Source organism: Physeter macrocephalus, chromosome 5, assembly GCF_002837175.3.
Source record: "Physeter macrocephalus isolate SW-GA chromosome 5, ASM283717v5, whole genome shotgun sequence".
NCBI classification, from domain to species: domain Eukaryota; kingdom Metazoa; phylum Chordata; class Mammalia; order Artiodactyla; family Physeteridae; genus Physeter; species Physeter macrocephalus.
In genome coordinates this window covers 62,959,639-62,985,467 of record NC_041218.1, presented here as the reverse complement: position 1 = coordinate 62,985,467, position 25,829 = coordinate 62,959,639, and the positions used below count along the sequence as shown (strand labels likewise).

Sequence of the window (25,829 nt, the reverse complement as noted above, 5' to 3'; positions counted from 1 at the left end):
TAAAGATGTATTGAACAAATGAGCGAGGGCCACGTTATGACTTTCACAGATCCTAAAAACTTTTGCCTTTCTAGGTACTTTCCTCCATAAAAATGTTTAAAATTATATTTTACAACTGAGTTGGTATAAAGAAAAATGTAGTCCAGACTGTATTCATTATTATATACACTATTATTATGTTTATTTTTTATTCTGATTTTTAAAATTAAAATGGAGACATTTTCATGAACCCTAGATACTGGGTCATGGCTAAGTCCATCCTGGGTCTGTGCCGTCTGTCCAACTGGATGGTGAACACTTGAGGGTGGAGACTGTGTGCTAGGTTTTGTTGATGCCCTCAAAGCCCCTATCACATCACTATACGTCTAAGAGCTGCTCAACAAATACTACGGAGTTGACCTAACATATCACTGTTTCTTCCTTTAGGGTGAACCTGGTCCTCCTGGTCCTTATGGTCCTCCAGGAGCCCCTGGTATTGGACAGCCAGGTATTAAGGTAAAGATGCTGGTCTCTCGGCCCATTGATGACTACTGAATTTATTGTAGGGCTGGGGGAGCTGTGATTTGAACTCTGCTCAGTGTTACCCTCATGGATACAAGGAGGCTGTCTGTATGAGTTACTTACAGACTGGATTCTTGGACACTGCAATGCCCTGGTCAGGGGCAGTTACCACAAGAATACTCTATGTATTTTTTGATTTGGTTGGAATGAAAATTTTGCTTGTCTCCAAATACCCACCCTCTTGCCAACATACATCTAGTTCTGTTGAGTTTTCATGGATTTTAAATGTTGGCATGCAAAAATGTTACTGGGAAGTGAAACACCTTAACATGTCAACTATCATCTGCTCACATCAAATAAGCACAGAGGGGCAGAAACCAGAAGAACCATGACACTGAATAAGTAAATGTTGACGGAGAGGTTTGTAGGGAACTAGAAAGGACTAGAACACCCAACAACCTTGGGTGCTCTACATCATGCAGGATGTACTAGAGCAGAAGTGCTTATTTTAAATGGCTTTTCTATGTCATTGGGACAGTAAGACTTCGACGTAGGGCTAAACCAGAGAGCAGTACAAAGCTGTGCACTTCGAATGTAATCAGGTGTCACCATGGAATGCATTTAGACAATAAGCACATTGAGATTCCAGGGAAGGTGGAATTTATACTGGCAGAGTTACTGGAGAAGGGTTCTGAAGGAGAAGAAATGTGAAACAGAACTGAAAGGCGAGGTGAAATGGAACAGGGCAGGGTGGCAGGGGACGCATCCCTGGATGGTGGTGAGGGGGCAGAGAACAGCACGGGCATTGTTAACTTGGTCATTTCAGTAACCAAAAAGAGCCGTACACAGTCTGACCTATCAATTGCTACGTAATTGTTTCTGAAAGCTGAAATTGCATTTAGACAAGAAGGAATGAGGAACGTTTGGGGGTAATTTGTTCACTTAAATTCAAGGCATTTTTCCTCCTCTAGGTTTTTTAAAAATCTTTAACGGTTTGAAAAGTTTGACAATTTTGCTATTTATCTTTGTTGAAATCTCCAGAGTATTTTGTGCTATGTGTATTCTTCATTTAAAAAAGCAAAGCTTTCATTCATTATTTCTTCCTCTTAGGGAGAAAGAGGCCAGGAAGGAAGAACTGGGCCTCCAGGACCGATTGGTGTCAGTGAGCTGGGCCAGACAATGAGTAGCAAGAAATTCTAGGTGGAATTAAAAGGACAAATATAGTTCTTATGTGCTCTTTTGGGTTAGAATAAATGGTTAAACTAAGCCATCTTCATCTTTTTAAACAACAAAAGATGATAAATATATAAAGACCAGATCCAAGTGTTACATTTCATAACACTTGAAATAGGGATATCTATCTATCTATCTATTTATATTTATAGGATATGTACAACAGGCTCTCTCTTACTGTAATCTTTTGTGAGATTAATCAGTTTGTCCTAGAAGGAAGGAGTTCTCATATGTCAAAATTTCCTAGGAGACAGGAGATCTAGATTCATACCTAATGTCTATACTTTGTAACTGACTTTCCTGTAACCATGAGAAAATCACTGAGAATAAGGACCCTGCTCATTACCTAACCCGTGAGTATACTCTAAAGCTAGAATTGATCATGGTAGACAGGTAATACCTGTGTTATTTGCAGCTTCTACCTTATGTAGCTTTGATATTTACTATGGTTGGAAAAGAAAAAAATTCTGTCAAAAGAGAGCTGGAGAGGAAATGAATAAAACATGACTATTCTGGAATAAGAAGCTTTTTAACTTTTCAAGTAATCATTTTTCTCCCAGGAAAGAACAGTAGCTGACTTGCTGGGGTACAAATAAAAACAACCGATTGTGAATAGTTGGTCACCCAATTGGGCTTTGCATTGCATAGTTCCTCACATATAATATTAACAGAAACATGTGCTTCCTTGCTGTACTCTGAGAATGAAATGGTACCATACTATCTGAGGGCTAGCCTTTTCACCAATGTCTCGATACACTAATTCAAAAAAGAGAACATCATATAAAGGAAAAATACACTGGTCTAATTATCTACTGTGTTTCCGCTAACTAGATAGGTCTCTTAAAGCTAAACCACTGAGAAAGAAGAACATGAGCTCCCTGCAGACACTGCTGGTTCTACACTGGAGAGGCTAGAAACCTAGAAAACCAAAATGACATCAGCTAGAAATATACAGGCCCAGATAGGCTGCCATGTATAGAGGGAGTACAGCAGAGAATTTGGGAAGTTTTAGACAGAAATGAAAAAATCTTTTCACAATGTTCTGAATAAGTGGGAATAAAAATGAGCTTCGTGTTTCATTGCAAAGCCTTTATGAACTGTCCAAAAGAACCTGAGATTTTTGAAGCAAGCATAAGATCTCTTCTTTTTCTTCCACATGCCTACTTTTAACTTAATAAACTTAATAAACAGCTCTGCCTTGCTGCTGGATCCTAGGAGAGACTGCATGGCTAATCATGGGACAATACACGACCATGCACGTTGAATTTTTTTTTTTTGGCTGCGTTAGGTCTTTGTTGCTGCATGCTGGCTTTCTGTAGTTGTGGCGAGTGGGGCCTACTCTTTGTTGTGGTGCACGGGCTTCTCATTGCAGTGGCTTCTCTTGTTGCGGAGCATGGGCTCTAGGCACATGGGCTTCAGTAGTTGCAGCATGCGGGCTCAGTAGTTGTGGCACACGGGCCCTAGAGCTCGCGGGCTTCAGTAGTTGTGGCGCACGGGCTTAGTTGCTCCGCGACATGTGGGATCTTCTGGGACCAAGGATCGAACCCGTGTCCCCTGCATTGACAGGCAGATTCTTAACCACTGCGCCACCAGGGAAGTCTATGTTGAATTATTCATCATGAACTGGGTGTTATACAAGCCATCTAGGCTACGTGTCATAGAAGTTCATCATTATTCTTGAAGATACAAATAGTTTCATGAGTAATTGGCTTAGACTCCTATGGCTTCTACTCCATTGCTACTTTTCCCACAAACCATACCTATAGCCCCATATGAACAGACAAAGGAAGAACAAAACTGAGCATGTTTTGCTGGCCTAGCTGGAAATAGACTCCTGTTCTCTTCATGAACACAGAGTATGAAGATATTTGTGTCCTAGGTGAATGCTCACCAAACCACATCCATTTTAAAGAAGGCTCTAAATAAACAAGTAGACAGGATGTCAATCAATCTATTTTCCCAGCTCTACTACCATCCACTCAGTTTTAATGAGTGGCTGGGATGGAGGTTATACACAGGATCAACATAAACTTCCTTTTAACAAACCTAATATGGATACTGCCACTGCTGAGTGACCAACCTGCAAAAGGTACAAGCAAGCCTGATGTCATCTTTCTCTGGAAAGGGCCAGTCACACTGGTAGTATCAATATGTTGACTAGCTGGAACTCTTTCATAATGGAGAGGGTCATGATGATGGCCATAATTGGTGGGGAGCAGGGGCAGGCAATTAATCAAGTAAGGATTTGCCATTACTGTCCACCATTGAAGGACTTACTGAATGTCTCCATAGATCTACTATGATGCATATAAATATGGATATATTTGTGTGCTTCAAATTCATGGGTTTCATGAATCTGAGAATTCAACAATTTTGAAAGTTCTTAGTTGTTACCTCTTCAGATATTTTATTTTTCCATTCTCTATTTATTCAGAAATTCTGTTAGGTATTTAGTTGCATTTTAAGGTGATTTCCTCAAATCTAACTCATAATTCACAAATTAATCTTTTTCTGGTTATAAAATGTCCTGAAATCATACCTTGTATTTTTAACTTAATGAGTATTTTTTAAAATTCTTAAAGCTAATTTTAAAAATATGCTTTTTTTTTTTACTAATATGTTTTTGCTATACTGTCCTCTTTGCTTCTTATATTTCTATTCTTTTCTTAAGACCATTAAAGTATACTTCCTTTTTTGGTCTCTATTATTTTATCCTATTATTTGGCAGCCTTGGGGAAGTTTACATTATATTGGCTCACTTTTACTCACTGAGAATTATTTTCTTGTATGTTTTGTACTCTCGCATCTGAACTCATTGTGAGCCAGGTTTAATTGTGAAATCCCAAGTATTCTGTGTGGAGCATGTTTGAGAGAAGTGTGCATTTGCATCTCTTATGTACTCCAGGCACATCCTTGATGCTATTGTCTTGATTAAGGTGTCCCCAGACCACCAACAGAGTGTCACTTGAAACTACAAACCCATACACGGCACAGAACCAGGTTAGGAGTTTTCGGGCCCATTTAGAGCTCAAGTGAAGGTAGACAAGATTCTTGTCATTCATAACACTGTGTTTATGGGATGACTTTTTTCTACCCTGCCCTTTCATTGAAGATATATAACTTTGAAGGTCCTAGCTTTATGGGGGGGGATCTTAGTTCTAATTTTCTCCTTGTTTTCCATTGAGTGAGCCAAAGTCTTTGCTCCTGGTTCTCCCTCTTAGACTACAAGACTTTGTCCTACCATACAACCACAGTTTTTACCCAGAACAGTTACAGTGTCAGCCTACATGCTTACCTCTAGTGTTCAGTGCTCTTTTTGTTTTGGAACCCTGTGATTTCCCTTATTTATTGATTTTTGGGGCCTTCATTTTAAAGAAAAATGTGTATTACTTGCCTTTCTGTTTGTAGCTAGAGACTTTTCATGATATTGCCAGAACATGAAATTCTTGTTTGTTTTCTTGCTATCCAATCACAATTACACAAATTAGAGTGACACTGTGAAGTCTTTGATTTAATTGGGAACTAAAATCATAACAAAGATGGGAAGGATCTCAAGTAATACATGAAAATATTCTCCCAAAATGTCATAATAAAAAATCAACAATGAGAGCTTTTTAATTATTTCAAAGTAACATAAAGACTTACCTTAGGACTGACAAAGTTTCTGCTGAAAGAACCTTTGTTTCTTTGCCTGAATCATTTCAAGTGGTTTCAGGTTTAGTACTAACTACTCTTTTTATATAACAGTGATAAATAAATCTGATCGACTGAATTAATATTGCAGCTCCATGACCTAACTTTGAACTGTCAGCTACCTTCTTTAATTATATGATTACCACTAGTTTTGTGTTGGTCTGACAGATGACTGATTCATAAATAATAAATTGATTCAGATTCTCAGGGTGATCTTTTTGTTTTTTTTGTGCAAGGATACTCAGAGCACTATCCGTGAAAAATATCCCCTGAAACAAAACTATAATTATTTTGAAGTTTAAAGTAAAGTAGATTTCACTGTTTTAATATTAAGGATAATTTTTATTATTATTGAGCATATTTATATGTAGCATATGCTTGCAACGTATATTGAAACCACTTTTATTGATTACCCACACTATTGAGATTATTAAGGAAGATAATCAGATAATGGACAGTCATATTTTATCTTGTTAATGTCTCATATAAAGCATTTCTGATCAGACTCTGTTAGCTGATAATTAGTTCCTTCCACCAGATATTTTTAAATTAGAAGTGTTCATTAGAAGCCAAATAAGAATGTCATAGCTATAATTAGTTCTCATGGCCTTTGAAAAGGACACTATTTTTTACAGAGCATTTTTTGTCTTTTAAAAAATAATCTGTTGGTACCGTCTTAATAAATTAACAGTATAGTTCATCTAACCCAAGTACTTTCTCTTTCTCTTCTCTGGTTGGCAGTCGTCTTTCATCTTGACTGTTTAACTGGAAAACTTGAGAATATACTGACGGTGTAGAATATTACTCTGACAGTTTCCAGTAATTACACCTTGAACCACTCTTTTTTTTAATGCCCCTAAGTGATTGTTCACAAGCATTAACTGTGTTCTCAGCAGCCCGGAACACATGACTCCTAAAAGCCTTCATTATTTTCATTTTCACCTTGGCTAATGTATTCTAGAAATGCAGAGACGAAGGAAGGGTCTGTGCTTACTCTGTGCAGCATGCCTCTCTCCATATTGCTTAACATAAAGCCATTCACTCTGAGACTACCTAATCTGTAAAAACTTTATAAAAGGACATTCTTAGCAACTGCAGGATTCAAGGGAAATAATTTTGTTAGTGATAGCAGATATTTATTGAGTGCTTAATATGTAAGAGCTTTAAATCTCTCTGAGCTAATCTTTATATTAATACTTGTGGTTGAGGTAGGTACTATTGTTACCACCATTCTGATGACAATGCTGAACTTTAGAGAGATTGAATTATTTGCTTAAGATCACATTGCTAATATGTAGCAGAGCGGGGGCTGGAACCTCAGTGCAAATGACACCCAAATCTGCTTTTAGTTATCATGCAAGACTGTAAACTTTATGAGACAGGGAGCAGGGCTGCCTACTGTTTTCAGACCCTAGCACAGTGACTCGCACCTACCAGGCTTTTGGTAAACATTTGTTGAACGAATGGGGAAAAAAAATTGAATGAACTGGAAAAAGATTCCTTTGCATTCAATGTAAATTGAATTATTTTCACTTGTCATATCGGTGGGGAAGAAGAATAATTTGTTAATATTTTTGGTATTGTGTGTGATATTAGCTAGGGCTTGTCTGTTTAGCTTGCAATCTAGTTTTCATGCTTATGTTTATTTTCCCCCTCGTTAATTGCTCTAACATTAGAGTAAGCTGTCATGGATATTAGAGCTTTGATTAAGGTCTTGGATGGTTAAAAGCTAGTTTTCCCACAAGCATAGCAATTTAAGTTGAATTAAATGCTAGCTTTTTCCTTCAATTAAAGTCTTTATTAAATTGGCTATGCACAAATACTAAAGAAGACTCTTTTAAATATACAGTATTAGGGAAAGGCAAAAAAATTAAATATGGGATACAGTTAGCTTTCTCTCTCACAAATCTGTAGCTGTGATCAGTCACTGATGAGCATAATGCTGTATCCTAGTTCTGCTACCAGGCTTGACTAGAAAGTATCTCTTAAATTACCCTGGATTACTGTATACTGAGTCCCAAGATCACTCAGTGTCTGCAGCCAGCTGGCTTTGGGGCTCTGGGCAACTCAGTAGACCTTGTTCCATCAAAGATTTACTGCCATGGCAAGAAAGCCCTAATTATCTTTCTAGGTCCATTAGAGGAAAAGCTCCAGTTCATGCTTCTACAATTCTTGTTGTTAGTCCCTTTTCTACTTTTTTTTTTTTTTTTTTTTGCCTTCTGGCCAAGAAGAAAGAGGGGAAAACTTTATAACCTTTTAAAATTCCAGGTTTAAGTGACTATTTTGCTGTTATTTTTCAATGAGTATGTTTCCTGTCAGTCCATTTCAAAGCCTGGGACTGTGTTGTTTTTCTTTCCTTATGTGAGAAGTCCTCACCTATCTGAGTGCCTTTTTGCGGAATAGCCACATGGACTTCTTACTTTTAAACACTGAGATGGAAAATCCTGTTCCTCCTTAATGATTCTATCACGATTCCTACTTGCACATAAACCTCCAGTGGATTCAATCAGTTCCTGAAAGAATTCAAGTTTGAATCTAAATTTATCAGGATGGAAATTAAAACAACATATGAATAGAATTCAGTGCTTTAAAACAGTTGTGTAGTGATTTCTTCACAGGGCTCCCCTGATACCGAATTAAATTATTAATCACTTCACATCCTTCTCCGGGCCACACAGTCCTAGATTTTTAGCCTTTCCTCATAGGATTGATTTCCTCATCCTTATTCTGAAGCATCACTTAATTTCCATTTTCCTCCAATTTGAGAACACCGGAATAGAACATCTTATGCCAATCAAATGGAACAAGTATTTAATACAATGAGAATATTATTCTTCACAACTCTATGATTCTACTGATCAGTATGGAGTTTACTAGAAGGATTCTCACTAATCACATGAACAGGACTGTGCCCATGTGAAGTGAAATATGACCATTTTCTTTCTTCCTGTCTCCTCCCTTCCCTCTCCCCCGATTCTCTCTCTTTCTCTCTCTCTCTCTTTTCTCTTGCTCCTCATCGCCTCGTATCCTAACCAGGGTCCCGGTGGGCCTGAGGGAGCACCAGGAGAGAGGGGCTTACCAGGAGAAAGACCTCCAGGACCAAAGGTAACAACAACACCTTCTACACTGAGGAAAAATGCTTTGTATTGCATGGTCATGAATTACAGATTTAAAAAAATGTGTCCTAGCCAGTTATCCCAGGTCAAGTATTCTCCTGACCATCTTCACCCTGTTAAACGAAGTAATATGTAAATTTCCCCTTAACATGAAGCTATAGTGACATTTGCAAATATAAATAAGTAACTGAAAGGCTGCTTCTTCATATAATTACTGCATATGAAATTAGAGAAATCTCTTAAAGTAGTTTGTAGTCATTAAAGTCACAGTGATAAATAGCATCTTTATGCACAGAAATTAAGTTATTGAACGTGGCTATACCAAGCTTTACCCACAGCTTTGTTTTGTGAAAGGTACAGAAGAAACAGTCTAATGAAACAATTTGTCATAGTACTTCCATTAACATAAGAAAGGAAACGTGGGTGGAGGGAATTGGAGTTACCATATTAGCAGTAGGAGCAAAATGTTATGCAAGACCTACCTTTTACTTGGCAATTGAGAATTTGAATGTTTCCACTGCCTCCCATATGTAATTCTTGGAGCTCGGGTTCCTCTAGACCAGGGCTTGGCAAACTTTTTCTGTAAAGGACCAGGCAGTAAATATCTTAGGCTTTGTGAGCCATACGGTATCTGTTGCAGCTACTTAACTTCTGCTGCTGCAGCATGAAAGCAGCCCTAAACAATGTATTAATAAATGAACTTGGCTGTGTTCCAATAAAGCTGTATCTACAAAAAACGTGCAGTGGGCTGAATTTGGCCAATGGTCTGTACTTTGCTGATCCCTGCTCTAGACTCTTTACCCATAATATATGGCTCATTTGCCAAAGGCCACCAAGGAAATGATTTTCCAAGACACTTTGGGAAGCATCAACAAAATTTCAGAGTAAGTAAGGATAAACTTCGGGGTCCTTTTTCCTTCTTTTCTAAAATCTTTCCCCCAGAGACACATGCATGCATACACACTACCCAGAGAAGCATGTGCTGCTTTCTAAGTGTCTAAGACCTTCCACTTCAGTCATTCAGTCGAGTCACTGAGATCCAACCTGCTCAGTACGGCTTTACACTCTAAAATTGCTTCTCATTTTCAGCCTCTTCCACCATGATCAATATTCAGTTATCTATGAGAAACCTAAATCTCAACTAAAGGGAAATCAATTAGTTAAAACAAATAATTCACACGAAGTTGTAACTGCTGGATTGAATTTTAAAAGAAGCCCTTGTTAACTAACAAATTTTAATTTGTTATAGTAAATGGAAATAATATGTTGGATGAAGGGGACATTACTAATGCTCTTGACTAACCAAAATATCATGAGAAGGCAGAGGCCAGCAATTTGGCACTACATTTCGGAAAGTTTTATAATACATAATTTTTTGAAATTTTTTTTGGCACAGAGTAAATTTCTATTTATGTGTAGCCCAAACAACCTGAAAATTCACATAGCCAGAATTATTTCTCCTTATAATCTGTGGGGTTTAAAAAATAAGAAATAAGTGAGAAAGGAATAAATGAAACACTGCGAAGCATATTTCAGGGCATGTCTTAGTGACATTTTCAACTGTATGATATAATGATACACTCCTTCGTAATAACCCACTCTGACTCATCAAAGAAAGAACTCATTATATTCAGTGTTGTTTTAGGGTTGACTGGACACAAATATACTCTGTGGTAACAATCAGAAGAACCCATTAGTCAGAATACTTCACTCCCCAACCAGCAAGACCAAATCGGAGTTTTCTGTATGTTCTTCTTGGGGCTACTTTGCAAGGACGTAGGGCTTAAGTGAAGAAATTATGAATATAGAGGGACATTAAGGTGTGTTTTCCTGTTTCCTGGGTTTCCTGCAAATGTTCTTTGATTTTGCTCTCGGTTCATGAAATGTGTGCTATTTCTGATTGATTACATGGTTTGTTTTTCATACAAATGCACAGTGTTATGACTCCATTGATACTGCATTACAACCAGAGCTATTCACATAGGTCATGTGACTCTAGAATCGTATCCAAGAAGATTTTCCATGAATTCTTCTAAAACTAAGTTTTCAATAAATGATTATAACTTCTGGTATAAAACATGTAATAAATAATTCAATCTTAGCAAATATTATTTCATATACTGAGAGACAAATTTTCATTGTATAATGGATCCAGTTATAGAAATGTTGAGGAAATGGAAGACTGATTCTGTTAGTTATAATATGTGATTGATCAGATCTCCCATTTCCAGATATATCTGATTATATTAGGAATGGAGCGCTTTTCCAACTTTAGTGATGCTGCATGCATTCTGCTTGGAAAGATTCTATTTAGGAATGTTAATGCTAATTTTCTTTGGCAATTCACAAATCTTGGAGTTAGAATTACCCATTTGTCGTTAGCAGTGAATTTAGATGCTTTGAATGCTTGAACTGTTTTAAAATCCTGAATTTTATTAGCGCGTTGATATCCCTTCCATATGCTTTCAGGGTGAGAAAGGTTCTGAAGGACCAGTTGGCCCACAAGGATTAGAAGGCCCGTCAATCGAAGGGGACAAGGTACTGTAAAAGGGTGTATAATAGAAAGGATGCCAATACAATTATTTTTTTCATTGTTCTTTATGTATGTACATTTATGAACTACGTACAACCTGATGATCATACACCACAGGTATCCAGTTAATTATAAAGGCCTTAAAGACGAGTGCAAAGGGAAAGCTGCCAGAAGGGGAAGAGATATAAGAAATGTGCAAAAAACAGAGACCTCAAATCAGTTTGGAGTCATTTATATGTCAATATCTAAGCATATCATTATATTATATATTATATTAAAATAACGATTGACATTGATAATTATCTTGGGTGTTGTATTTCTACTTGAATTACTTATTCCTTTTATTTACTATTTACTGGTAGCTGTCTCTTCTGGGCATCTGTATTTAAGTAGTAGAGACAGTGGTAAATAGTGAATTATACAAATTTTAGATGTCATACGATTCTTGGTTCAAATAGCTCAGCACTGGTGGTGTAACTCCACTTCCAAAGTACCTGAAAAATATGTAAGATGCTCTTTCTTCCTTTGGAGTACTGAGTACAAGAGAACTGTTGTGTTATGAGATTAGTAAATTAACTTATCCAGGTGTTGTTGAAATGGCATTCGTGGTTTTACATCTGGAGCTCATGCAAAGAAAACACATTAAATATCAGAACATTATCATATAGTAATTGCAAAACTTTTGTCTGCTATTCCCTTACCAAGTCAATACTGTCTTCCCTTTCCCTTCCCCTTTCTTCCTTTCCTATTCTTTTATATTCTGTGATTCAAGAGGCTAGATAAACACCTCTATGATAAGGACTCTCAAATACACACAATTGTTACAGCACAAGGAAGTGGCTTTAATATAGATATTAAATGTAAGTAAGAATACCCCAAAGAGGATCTCTCTTATTTTACTAAATATTTGCAGAAGAGTGATATGAGTTGGGTTTGGAGTTAGGGGGAGTGAACTTGAATCTTGCTTCTGCCATCTATCAGATGTGTGACTGGTAGTTACTTAACCTCATCTGGAAAATGGAGACACTTACTTTCAGAGGGTTGTTGTGAGGATTAAATGAGATAAAGCATGAAAAGCATTTAGTGCACTCTCTGCCACATGATAAGCAATCAAGTTGTGAATCAGGATAGCCCAGCTTTGAAGTAGAACTTGAGTCCTTTATATGCTTCCATCCATGATATTTATTTAGACTAGGGATTGACACAAAGTGAAACACTGAGAAGCATATGCCAGGACGTGTCTTAATGCCAGGTTCAGGTTTTTAATATTATATAAAGTAGGATCTAACGATGTGCTTTTGTTCATAAAAACATATTTATTTTAGCCCAAGCATTGGCAAACTACAGGGCAGGCTGCCTGTTTTTGTAAATAAAGTGTTACTAGAACACAGGCACACCTGTTCATTTGGGTATTGTCTATGGCTGGTTTTGTACTACCAAAACAGCATTCATTCGTTATGAAAGAGACCTTATTATGACCCCAAAGCATAAAATATTTACTATCCAACTGTTTAAGAAAAAGTTTGTAAACCCTGATGTAGTCTAAATACAACTGACATTAAAATAAGAGTATTTATTCATGTTGCCTAATCCAGTCGTCAATTCTCAGCTGCCAACTTACTTGACCTATCAGTAGCGACCTCTGCTAGGATCTTCACCTTCTTGAAACAATCTCTTCACCTGATCTCTCTGGCTGCACCTTATCAGTCTCTACTGCTGGTTGTTCTTCATCTCTCTGATCTCTAGTACTTGGAGCCTCCAAAGGGCTCAGTCCTTGAACCTTCTCTCTTCCCTATCTACTTGTAAACTCACCCAGTCATGGCTTTCAATGCCATCTATATACTGAGGGTTCCCAAATTTACCATGTCTCCAGCTCAGGCCCCTCTTGCCTACTTGATACCTCCATTTGGATGTCTATTTTAGGCATCTCAGGCTTAACATATACAAAACTCAGCTCCTGGTATACCATCCCCCAACCTTGCTTCATCTCAGTCTTCTCCTTGTCAATAAATGATAAGTCTATTCTTCCACAAACCTCAAAGACATCCTAGGGTCCTCTCAATCTGTAACAAATCCTGTTGGCACTATTTTCAAAATCTATTTAGGATCTGAGCACCCCCCACCACCTTCACTCAACAGCCTGGTGCAGGCCCCCATCATCTCTCATAGGGACATCTCTTCAGTTTGTTCCCAGTACGGCTTCCAGAGTGAGCCTTTCAAGACTAAGTCAGATCTTTCACTCCTCTGCTCAAAACCCTCTAGTGGTGTCTCATCTCACTCAGCAAAAAGCCAAAGTTCTTACTATGGCCTAAAACACCCTACTGATTGTTCTGCCTGAGCCCACTGCCACACTTCCCTGACTTCATCCTCTACCACTTCCCCTCGTGCTCACTAGCTCCAGCCACATTGCCTCCTTGCTATTTCTGGAATGTGCCAGGCACCACCCTTGCACTGGATGTTTGCTCTGCCAGGAATGCTTTTCCTCCAAGTTCCTACCTGGCTCATTCCCTCTCATCAGTGAGACCATCCCTGGTCACCTTTTCCAAGACTGCAGCTGTCTCCCCGTCCCTCCATTTATTTTTCTCCTTAGCACTTATCATTATTCATCATACTATTTATTTCTTCTATCCGTCTTGTTTATTATCTTCTGTTTCCTCTACAAAAATGAAAGCTCTATGAGGAAAGAGAGTTTTGACTGTTTTGGTCCCGGCTGTTTCCCTGTGTCTGGAACAGTTCCTGGCACGTAATGAGCACTCAACAAATATTTGTTGAAACACACAGAGAACGGATGAATGATATTGTTCTTCTTACTGATAACTCTCACTTTATTTCCCAAATTTATTCATGGAAAGAGAAGGTGAGGTTCTTTAATTTTGCTGCACTTACCTTAGATAATTTCTTAATTTTTAAAATGCATTTTAGTAAGATTCAGAGGGAAAAGGTATTTAGAAATTTTAAAAAATTTTTTCTTTAATTTCTCTCTCAAATATTAATTTTCTTGCACCCTATGAATTTTATACTTCTAAATATTTCTGTTATGATCCTAACAAGAAGTGTTTGTGACATTATAATAACAATTCAGGAATTCTGGGTTCTTGTGTGAAAAATAAATGTAAACTGGGGCAAAGAGTCACCAATTTAGACCAAATAGTGAAAACATCATTCACTATTTTGGCAAATTTGAACTACAAACTATTTAAAAGGAACGGTGTTTTCTAACTTTCCATGTGGAGCTTCTTTATGGTTTAAAGATAGACTTTAATCCAGCATAATTCCAGATCAGCATAGTATGAAATAATGAGGTTAGTTGTTACACTTCTGACTTATTTTCTACACAGTGGGATATGGGACCTGTGGGTCCCCAAGGACCAATGGGCATCCCCGGAATTGGGAGTCAAGGGGAACAGGTAATCAACGCTTTCTCTCTTTCCCTTTTGTACAGAACATTCTGGCTTAAACCTGGTGTTCACTGAAGGTCAGTACTGCAAACTGCTATAAGAACATTTGATAGTGATATTGCAATGGAATATATATCCAAAAGTGCATGTAGGGAAGGATAAGATGGTTTCATGAGATTTTAGTTTTTAGAACTTCTAAAGACTTAAAAAATAAATTGTATGTTTCTTGGGGTTGTGACTTTTAACATTAAAGCCTAATTTACAGGACAAGAGTTTTGGAGCATTATCTTACATTTTTAGTTTCCCTTGGGAGTGATAATTTATTTACCTGTTGGTTTGTGTGTGTTTTTCCCCTTGAAGCTTTGTGAATGATGAAATCCCACTCTCTTCTGATGCCAGTAGATTAGTGTTTCCCACCCCCAGCCACGTAGCATTCTAAAAAACTATTAAACTTAAAACAAGGACCAGAATCAGAGGGAACCACTTTACTGAGGGGGCGCTGTTCCTGAACAGAAGCAAACCACAGATAGAGTTTACAAATAGCTCTTGGACCCTCTTGGTCAGAACAAAGGAAAGATCTGTGAGGCTGTGTCTAAATTTATGGCTGGAATGACTTCCAAATTCTTCTGATCACAACTTTTGGAAAAGCAAGGCAATTTTGTTAGATTGAAATAATATGAAGAGGGCTTCCCTGGTGGCGCAGTAGTTAAGAATCCCCCTGCCAATGCAAGGGACAGGGTTTGAGCCCTGGTCCGGGAAGATCCCATATGCCGCGGAGCAACTGAGCCCTTGTGCCGCAACTAGAGAAAGCCCGCGCACAGCAACGAAGACCCGACACAGCCAAAAGTAAATTAATTAATTAATTTTTAAAAAGAAATATTGTGAAGATAATATAACAGTACTATCTACCTACATAATCTCATTTAATCAAAGTGACCAACAAATCCAAATTTATGCTGAATGTCCTCCTGTGTAGAAAGTGGCAAAACAGTTTGATTAAAATTTATGATTACGGTTTGAATTATTCTTCTGCTTAGCAAACAAATAGTACTTCCTTTATCTAGGGTAGTGAGAGAAGGGAAGGATAAATAAGGAGATAACTCCAAATCTCACTGTTGACATTAACTCTGAGTGTATTTCTAATCATATTCTAATTAATCAGTATTTTTATTGTTGTTAATCCAAGCAACAGCCGAGTTGGGTATTACTCCTTTTTCTATTTCCTTCCCCTTGGTAGAGGTCCTAGTATAATACATTAGGTGAATTAGGGTGCAGAAGAAGCCAGGATAAATATTTATATAATATTTAGATAATAATTAAGAGCTGGTTTGTTTGGACTACACAAGGATCATGGTTTGACTATGCTGCCAGGCATTCTCAGACTTTGTAGGTTTTTTTGCTGGTTTCAGCACAACCGTTTCAGCTAGTTTCTGATCTTGGAAGTGACAGCGCTGTCACATCCTGGGTCTTGTGGTGTTCCTGGTGCTGAGTCACCACTGTGAAGCTGAAAATGAGGTTCAAAGAAAGCCAAGCCTTTCCAGATGGCCCATGAATCTTGGACCTCCCACCTGCAACTCCCTGATGCCTTTAATACTGTTTCTTGGTGGAAGCTGTTGTTCTACAGCTTGAAAAGAAAACAAAAGAAAAAGAAAAGACCTCTTTGACTTTTGTTTTCTCACCCCCTTCTCTTCTTTTCCAAGAGAAAAAACCTTTTACGGTATATGTGACCATATGGAGCTGGCCCCTATTGGATAGGAAATTGAATGGAATGTGTCATTTGTAAACTGTCTGAACAAGAAGAGAATTTGTTTACCTTTTTAAGACAAATGATTTAAATTCTACTTCAATTTAACCTCTATGTAGGCAGTTCCCCATTTTTCTTCTTATCCTTAATTTAACATGTTTACCCATTGAATTACTGTTATAATTAGATCTTCCCATTTCTCTTATAGATATTAATTTTCCCACTCATCTGTTTCTGGGGGAACTTCTGTTTCCAGCAACATGTTTACAGTATTTCTCAAGTGGCCTGCAGATTTTCACTAAATATTTGGAGGCTTGACTACTTCAAATCTCTTAAAAATGAATCAAAATATAAATAACCACATATACCTGTGTACACTCGTATATGCACACATATCCTTTGAATTTTGGGGGGTCTTGCATGCTACTTGTAGACTGTTGTATAAGTCAGGAAGGATTCCTTCTTATAATGGTTCAATATAAATATTGGATCTTAGCTTCCTTAAGTTGTTTAGACTGCTTCATCTTCATCAACAATTTAAAAATGAACAAACAGTTGTATCATCTAGCTGGAGAAAATGAGATAGCATTTGTAATAAAATAATCATGTATCTGTAACCATTATTTGCACAATCATGGCCTGTGGGGTGTAAACAAAACAAAATCTTAGTTTTTTCTCTCATCATCACTTTAAATTTTTTTCAGTGGGTAAAGTTTTTTCTTTTTCTTACCACAGAAAAAAATTACCAGCAGGCTACAGACTTTCCTTATCACTTTTAGGTTATAATAAGTTATAGGATCACCTCTAAGTTTCAAATCAGTTTTAATTGTCTAATAAAAACTATCTAGTCTATGTATTAATCTTCCTTTTAATCTTCATTTATCTTGTACGAGAGGCAGGGAGAATCTGTTGACCATGGGATGGAATGTGCTTCTTATCCTCCCAGGCTGAATCAAGGATGGGGGGATGGGAGGAGGCATGGAGGTTCTTTCTTGGCTGGTCTATTGTCAGATGGCTTTGGGTCCTCTGGTCTTGGCAGATGTTTGATGCTGACACTCTTCCTGGTGGGGCTCCTGCACTGCGCCTGAGACTGCCTCTCCTGGGACATGGATGAAGGACTCTTTCCCTCCAGCTGTTTCTCCCCATCAGCCTCTGCTTTTCTGGGGCTTTATTCTATACTGACTCTCTCTGTTGGAGTTCCATTATTCTTCTATGTCCTCTTGGACAGGATTCAAAGCAGTTCCAGGTCAACTCAAAGCATCTAGAGTACATCTGGGCCACAAGAAAAAATTCATGTGTCCTTTGCACTGACAAACTCTGGATGCACAGGCTAATCCCACCCCAGCCCTCTGCTGGCTATCACAGCCCATTTTAACTTTCTCAGGCATGAGTCAGACACTGGTCCATTGTGTTCCAAAAATAAAAATCAAGGTCTCCAAGTCGCTTCATTAATGTTCCCTGTCTAGAATGTGGTAAAGAGAGAAGCAAGCCAAACCCCTTCCATTTTCTCCAAGGAAAACACTTTATGAGACTATTTTCTCCAAAGAAGACCTTATTACATCCTGTCTCTTCTCCCTGTTTATACCCACAATGTGAATGAGAGTCAAGTATTAGATCATTCTTCAGTTTGGTGTTTGCAGGCTATCGCTTCTTAGAGCCTAGGTCAAATTGTCAATTTCACATCCTGAGAGATATTGCCTGGTACAGCTAGGATATAGGTTTGCCTGCATATGACTGAGGTGAAATAGGTTAATAAGATGGAATTTTTGTTTCTCTTATTTAAAACTCCAAGCTGGCATGTTGGCTCCATTCGTCAGGGACTTCAGAGTTTCAGGCTTCTTCATTCTTGTTAGTCTGACATTCCAAGGGTGCTTTCCTCATCCACATAATCCAGGATAGCAACTATGTCTTCACTTCAGCAAGGGGGGAGGGGAACAAGGAAAGAGAAGGCATATCCTTCCTTTAGCATGAATCAGAAATTGCCCAAATCACTTCATTCACATCCCATTGGCCAGCATCCAGTTCACCTGGATGCAACAGGGATTAGGAAATATGTTCTTTATTCTAGGCAGCCATGCAGGCCAGTTAAAAATTCTCTTACTATGGAAAAATGGTAGAATGCATATTATGGTTCTACTAGCAGCCTCTGCCACCCATTCAACAAGTATTAATTAAGTAATCAATTATGGGATGTGAACTAAACTTTTACTTTAGAGGATTTGAAACTACTCTTTAAATTTCTTCTTAATTTCACTAATATTATTTTTAAATTTTTCATTTTAAAGGTAATCCAAGGTCCTATTGGTCCACCTGGCCCACAAGGGCCCCCAGGACAAGGCTCACCTGGTCCCAAGGTAACTTTCTAAATGAGAGAAGAGTTTAATCTATCTATATCCTGATTGGTGTTTTCTGGTCAGTGGCCAGTGCATTTGGAAGGCAGCAGAGGAAATTAACTTAAAAATGAGAGATCTCTATTTAATGTAAAATGTACTAGTATTCCTAATGGTTTAGAAAATGTTATATGTATTCTTTATTCTCTTAGAGGCTTTTACATCCATCCCTCAGTATCTGCTGGAAGGTTGATTCCAGCACTCCCACCCCTTTCCTATACCAAAAGCTGAGGATGCTCACATCCTTTATATAAATGGTGTAGGATTTGCATATAACCTACTCACATCCTCCTGTATTTTAAAAATCATCTCTAGATAACTGCTAATACCAAATACAATGTAAATGCTATGTAAATATTTGCCAGCATGAAGCAAATTCAGGTCTTTCTTTTGGATATTTTTGGAATATTTTTCCTTGAACATTTTCCATCCAAGATTGGTTGAATCTGCAACCGAGTCCAAGCTCATACCATTTGCTGCACTACAGGCCAGTAAGTCGAGAGACACAGTGCTGGGGAGAGGAAAAGCAACTTCATTCGGAAAGCCAGCAAACCAAGAAGATGGCATACTAATGTTCTAAAGAACCATCTTAATTTGGGGTAGAATTCAAGTTTCTTTTATGCTAGGGAAGGGGGAAGCAGGAGGGAGTTAAGAACAAGAAGAGAAGGACGACCACAGATATCTGGGCGTCAGCAAGGGTCCGAGGAGGGTTGTGAAAACATTTTGTTCTTGGTTAGTTGACTTCAGTTGACCTGAGTCTGTTCCTGATGTTCCTATAAATCTTGATACGACAATCGTTATTTTTGTTCATACTTCCTTATCTCCTCATGGGAGGTAAGTTTCGAGTAAGGGACTGTTTGCACAAATCTTAACCTGAGTCCCTTTAGTGATTAACATGTCTACATGCAGGGCTGAGCAGAGGCTTATGACTCAGAGGTTAAAGCAGCAGAACAGACAGGTACAATATGGAGTCAGAGATGCCAAGCTTCTATAAACAAGAGGCAGGCGGTGGAGGGGGATCTTAGTTCCTGAAGAACAACTCAGGGATATTCATCAGATTGTTATGTCTGTCCCTTATGGAGGAACTAGTACTCTGTTTTATCGCTGAACTATTGTCATTACTTTTTTTGTTTAACTCCTCTTTCTTTGTTTTTGCATTCCCTCGTTTCACTAATTAGTAACTGCCTGTGCCTGCTCCTTAGAACTCAGGCAAGGTCCAGGAAATTAAAGCCTTTTTCTACAAACAAGAAATGGGGGAAATGGAGGGGCTTTTGTACCTGGGAGGGCCTCACAGGGTCCTACTCGATTTCAATCCCCCTTTTTCTTTTATACTACTCAATCCTAAGGGATTGAGGGCAGACAAGAAATGGAATAACGTTTTGGATAGAGAGGTTAATCACAAACTCAACAGAGGAACTCAATTTTATGGGGACTCAGTTTCAAATCCACAGACCCAGAACCAGTGGCTGCCAAGGTGGCGGACTATATTTACACCATCATAATTTACCGCTTTTATTACTTTTACTTGTGAGATCCTGTTCTAGAAACTCAAGCAGTAATATCAGTAGAGGTTACCTGTGGGCTGGCTAGTTTTCATTCCCCACAGTAGGTCCAACAACCAAAACGTTTCGTTAAAGATATGGAGTCAGGGGCTTCCCTGGTGGCGCAGTGGTTGAGAATCCACCTGCCAATGCAGGGACACGCGTGCAAGCCCTGGCCCGGGAAGATCCCACATGCCGCAGAGCAACTAAGCCCGTGCGCCACAACTACTGAACCTGAGCCCTAGAGCCCGTGAGCCACAACTACTGAGCCCACGCGCCACAACCACTGAAGCCCGTGCACCTAGAGCCCATGCTCCACAACAAGAGAAGCCACCGCAATGAGAAACCTGCGCACCACAATGAAGAGTAGCCACCTCTCGCCACAACTAGAGAAAGCCCACGCACAGCAACAAAGACCCAATGCAGCCAAAAATAAATAAATAAATTTCTAAAAATAAAAAAATAAAGATATGGAGTCAAAAATAACCTAGCAAATAAAAATTTTTCTACGAACTTGGAAGCAAATTACCTTCGAAATTAGAACAATTATTTATCCCTTGGGGAGAGGCATGACACTTATTATTTAACCTGCTGTCCTTAATGTTGCTTCAAAGAATCACTGATCATTATTAAATAAATACTCCTCTGAAAGTACCTCCCTTTCAGTAGATTCCTTTGAGAGTCCCATGTGAGAAGTAGCTCAATAGAGTACAGTTACTGTCCTTGAGATTTCTGATTTGAGCTCAATGGTGAAAGCTCAGGTTTTTCTCTCTGGTTATGATACTGCTTTTGATCAGCAGTAACCTTGGCTTCTCATGTGTCAATTTTAGTTGCTCTGGAATATAACTGCCTATCTTTTCCAAATATATGTATATATATTTGCCTGAAATATATTTATATTTGAATAGATACATGCAAATATACACACACATATGTGAATAGAGCATATGAAACTCAGTTTTATCTTATTTTGCTGATATGTTTTGCTCTTAGGAGATCAAATGTAGGTATATATTATTTTTATTTTGCTGCTATATTCAAATACTCTTACCTCATTAGGGAGAAGTAGGCCAGACAGGACCTACAGATCCTAGAGGACCAGTGGGACTTGGAGTGCAAGGTCCAAAGGTGAGTTGTCTAAGCTGCTTGGAAGCATTTATGTAATATTATGTAAAGTTTCATTTATATCCAAATGCAATACATATCATGTATGTATCATGTTATTTCATCAGAAAAGTCTGATGCTTAACTCATATTGTTTAAGAAAAACCAAAATCTTAAGTTTATTGTAGTGATGACTATTTATATTTTTATTTATTTATTAGCATTAGAGGTCCTCTTTCGGCACAGAGTGATTCTTTAAGAACATTATTGCCTGCCATATTATAAAAGCATAGGAGAATTTCAGTAAAGTTTACTTCCCTTCTTTTGTTTTGTAGCTGGCTCCTTCTCATCCTTTAGATCTCAGCTCAAAAGTTACTTCCTCAAAATTCATTTCCTAAATATAAAGTATGCCCACCCCACTACTGTTACCCCAGACTGTTATTTAAAAGTACACTGTTCGTTTCCCTTGCTTTTTACCACTTACCTCAACTTGCATGTTTTTTGAATTACTTTTCATCTTACTACACCCTTTAGAAACGCACTGCCCAGTATGGCAGCCGCTAGCCACAAGTGTTTACTGAATACTTGACATGTGGCTGGTATAAACTGAGGTGTGCTATAAAATAAATGTACTATACACTCTGGATTACAAAGCCTGGTACAAAAAAAAGAATGTAAACTATATGATTAATACATTTGTATATTGATTACATTTGAAATGGCAAAATTTCAGTTGTATTAGAGTAGTTAAAATATATTATTAGAATTGTACTTATCTGTTTCTTCTAATGTTGTAAATGTGGCTGTTAATAATATAATTACATATATGGCTTGCTTTATATTCTATTGGACAGTGCTACTCCACTGGGGCAGGGATCTTGTTTCCTTTTTTTCTTCTTTGTTACTGAATCCTCAGTTTGGGGGACAAAATAGGTACTCAATAAGTGCTGTTGAATAAATAAATGAATCCTTATTTTACCCTTCACAATTTCTATAACTCATCCTGAAGGCATATAGAATCTGGCAAGCCATGCTGAGCGTTAAAATCCATCATTGTTCTGCTTTCATTGACATGATTCTGATGAGAATTTGGGTATTAGAAGAATATGTAAGACACAGGTCTAAAACAAATATACATTTTACATATTTATAAACATATAATTGCAAGAGACACAAAATGTACTAATATAGTGATCATAGCTGCCATTTATTGAATGATTTTCATGTGTCACACAATGTGCTAAGTGCTAAATATGCTAAGTACCTATATGTGTGTACATACATATATATACTATATTTATGTCTATACATGTCTATAGTATGTATATATGTATACATACATATTATGTCATCTAATGCCAATTTCAGAGAGGCCATATAGAGTAACAAGGCTACTAGGCAGTTAGACTACTTAAGTTCACATCCCAGTCTTGCACTAGATGGATATATAATCTTAAGCTTCTCTCATTTTAAAAAATGAAATACTTAAAATATACTCACTACTATAGGGAATAACAAAGAACACCCATGTATTCCACAATCCAGCTTTATCAAATATCAACATTTTGCCACATGTATTCTAGAATTTTTTTAAGAAGAAGCATTACAGATATAGCTGAAAGGCCTCTGCCTGTGCTCCGCAATCCAATTGCCCTCCCCTCCCTCCCCAGATGTAATCATTATCATGAATTTGGTGTTTATCATTCTTTCGAAGTTTTTATAATTTTCCCATATGTTTTTATGCATAAGCCATACATTGCTTTTTTGTATTCTTGAACTTTACATATCATTCTGCAATATATTTATACTCAGCCTTAGTTATTTGTGTTTTTATATGCCTTTAATTCATTCAGTTTAATTATTTTATGATACTATATTGTATGAGAATACCTCATTTAAAATTTATGCTTTCCTCTTGATGGACATTTAAATTGCTTTCCATTTTGTGCATTTGCCAACAATGCTGCCATAAACATTCTCTGGGTTTCCTCTTTTGTAAGGATACAAGTTTCTCTCATTAGCAGGATTGGAAGATCACAGAGTATGCAAGTTTTCAATTTTGATACTGTGAAAATCATGCCCAAAATAAACAATGGGTAAAATGTTTGGACCAGATTACCCTCCTTCCAGCAACAGGTGAAAATGCTCTTTTCTCTACATTCTTGCCAGTATGAAGCGTGTAAAAATACATCTCATTGGTTCAGTTTTTATTCCTTGATAACTAACTGAACAGTTTTTGTGTGCTTAATGGACCTCGGTTTTTCTCTTTTGTAAATTCCTGTAGATACTGATTTTTTTTTTGTTTTTGATTTGGGGTGTTCCTTTTTTATTAATTAATAGTTCTTTATATATCTGGATAATAGTCCTTTGTTATTTGGGTTGCAAATCTCTTAGGCTATGGCTTGTCTTTTTCACTTAGAGTACTTTTCAGCATATACAATAGAAGTTTTAGATTTTGATGTGTTTCTATCCCTTTATGGTTTGGGCTTTTGGAATATTATTTAAAAACATTTCTTGACTCCAAAGTCATAATATATTCTTATGTATTTTCTTCTGAAAAATTTGGTGTTTTACTTTTTAAAATTTAGGTCTTTAATACACTTGGAATTTATTTTCATGGATAGGACAATGTTGGGAGTCTATTTTTTCTCCATATGGATAACCAAATATCCCAGCATCAGTTATTAAGTAGCCCATCTTTGCCACACTGATTTGTAATACCTCCTATGTCATATATCAAGTTTCTATATTTGTGAGGATCAGGGTCTGAGTTCTCTATTCTGCTCCATTTGTCTATTTATATATCTCAGTGCTATTACCTCTCTGTCTTGATTATGATAGATTTATAATGTTTTATCATCCACAGAGAAAACACTCTCATTTTCTTCCCTGGTTATTCTTAATTCTAACATATACATTTTAGAATTGGCTTGTCAAATTTGACAAATATCCTGTTGGAGTTTTTTTAATTGCATTGAATCTTTGGATTAACTATTGAGTCTTTCAAACCACAGAGTAAACCTCTGTACCTTTTTTAGGAAAATATTTGTCATTTTATCCATAAAGATCTTCTACTTTTTTAGTTAAAAAGGCACCTTGGAGAAATTTTTGCAATTGTGAATTTTTTTTTTCCTGTACCTTCCAATTAACTATAACAGGTGTATAGGAAAAATATTATTTTGTTATTGTTATTGTCTTGTTTTGTTTTGGTATATTGATTTTTGTATCCAGCCAGCTGATAAAAATCTCTTATTTCTAATTGTTTGTAAAGTCTCTTGCTTTTCTACTCCCTGTGTACATAGCATACTGTCTGAAAATAAAAATAGTTTTGCCTCTTCCTTTTTAGTTCTTTTCCTTATTCACTTTTTATCATTTTACACTGCTAGGGTCTCCAGTGCAACATTTAAAGGAAGTGACTTCAGAGGAAATGCTCCTAAAATTTCACTTTTAAGTGTGACATTTGCTGTAAGTTTGTTTGTTTTTTTTTAAATATAAATTTATTTATGGCCGCATTGGGTCTTCGTTGCTGTGCACGGGCTTTCTCTAGTTGCCGTGAGCGGGGGCTACTCTTCGTTGCGATGTGCGGGCTTCTCATTGCAGTGGCTTCTCTTGTTGTGGAGCATGGGCTTCAGTAGTTGTGGCGCGTGGGCTCAGTAGCTGCGGCTCGCGGTCTCTAGAGAGCAGGCTCAGTAGCTGTGGTGCACGGGCTTAGTTGCTCCGCGGCACGTGGGATCTTCCTGGACCAGGGCTCGAGCCCATGTCCCCTGCATGGGCAGGCAGATTCTTAACCACCAGGGAAGTCCCTGAAATCTATGTTTAACATGTATGAATAGTTTGTTATTATTTATTGCTAAATAGAATTCAATTGTATGGATATACCACAATTTGTTCATCTATTCATCTGTTAATGGAAATTTTGGTTTTCTCCAGCTTTTGAATATTATAGATAAAGCTCTTATGAACACTTGTGTACACATCTTTGTATAGACAAATGTTTTACATTTTTCTTGAGTAAATACCTAGGAGTGAAATGGCTGGGTCATAGGATTAGTATTTAGCTTTTCAAGAAACTGCCAAATCGGTTTCCAAAAGAGTCTGCATTCTGTCTACATTTTCACTGAGTATGGAATTCTAGATTAATGGCTCTTTCTTTTTTTTTCCAGTACTTTCATGATGTTGGTCCACTGTCTTCTCACACTATTTCTGATGAGAAATCTGCTGTGATCTATACATTTGTTTCACTACATAATGTCTCTTTTCTCTGGCTACTTTTGAGATTTTTCTCTCTATCACTGGTTTTGAGCCATGTGATTATAGTGTGCTTAAGTTCAGTTTTCTTCATATTTCTTGTGTTTGGGTTTCATTGATCTCGGATCTATGAGTTACTGATTTCATCAAATTTTGAAAATATTAGGTTAGCATATCTTGAAATATTTCCCACCCTCAGCCTTCACCCAGGAAATTCCCACTTAAATTTAAGTGCTTGGAGTTTTCTCACAGTTCACAGATGCTCTGCTCTTTTTTTTTTTTTTTTTGCGGTACGCGGGCCTCTCACTGTTGTGGCCTCTCCCATTGC

The 25,829-nt window shown here is 37.5% G+C and overlaps 1 protein-coding gene across 1 annotated transcript in view; it reads left to right on the top strand.

Moving 5' to 3' along the window:
• Nucleotides 1–25,829, top strand: part of COL28A1 (collagen type XXVIII alpha 1 chain) — a 153,076-nt gene that overhangs the window by 44,558 nt on the left and 82,689 nt on the right. The window contains 7 exon segments of the mRNA XM_024131457.2: nucleotides 427–495; nucleotides 1,612–1,701; nucleotides 8,464–8,532; nucleotides 11,013–11,081; nucleotides 14,415–14,483; nucleotides 18,504–18,572; nucleotides 21,209–21,277. Coding sequence (XP_023987225.1) covers nucleotides 427–495; nucleotides 1,612–1,701; nucleotides 8,464–8,532; nucleotides 11,013–11,081; nucleotides 14,415–14,483; nucleotides 18,504–18,572; nucleotides 21,209–21,277 — 504 coding nt within the window.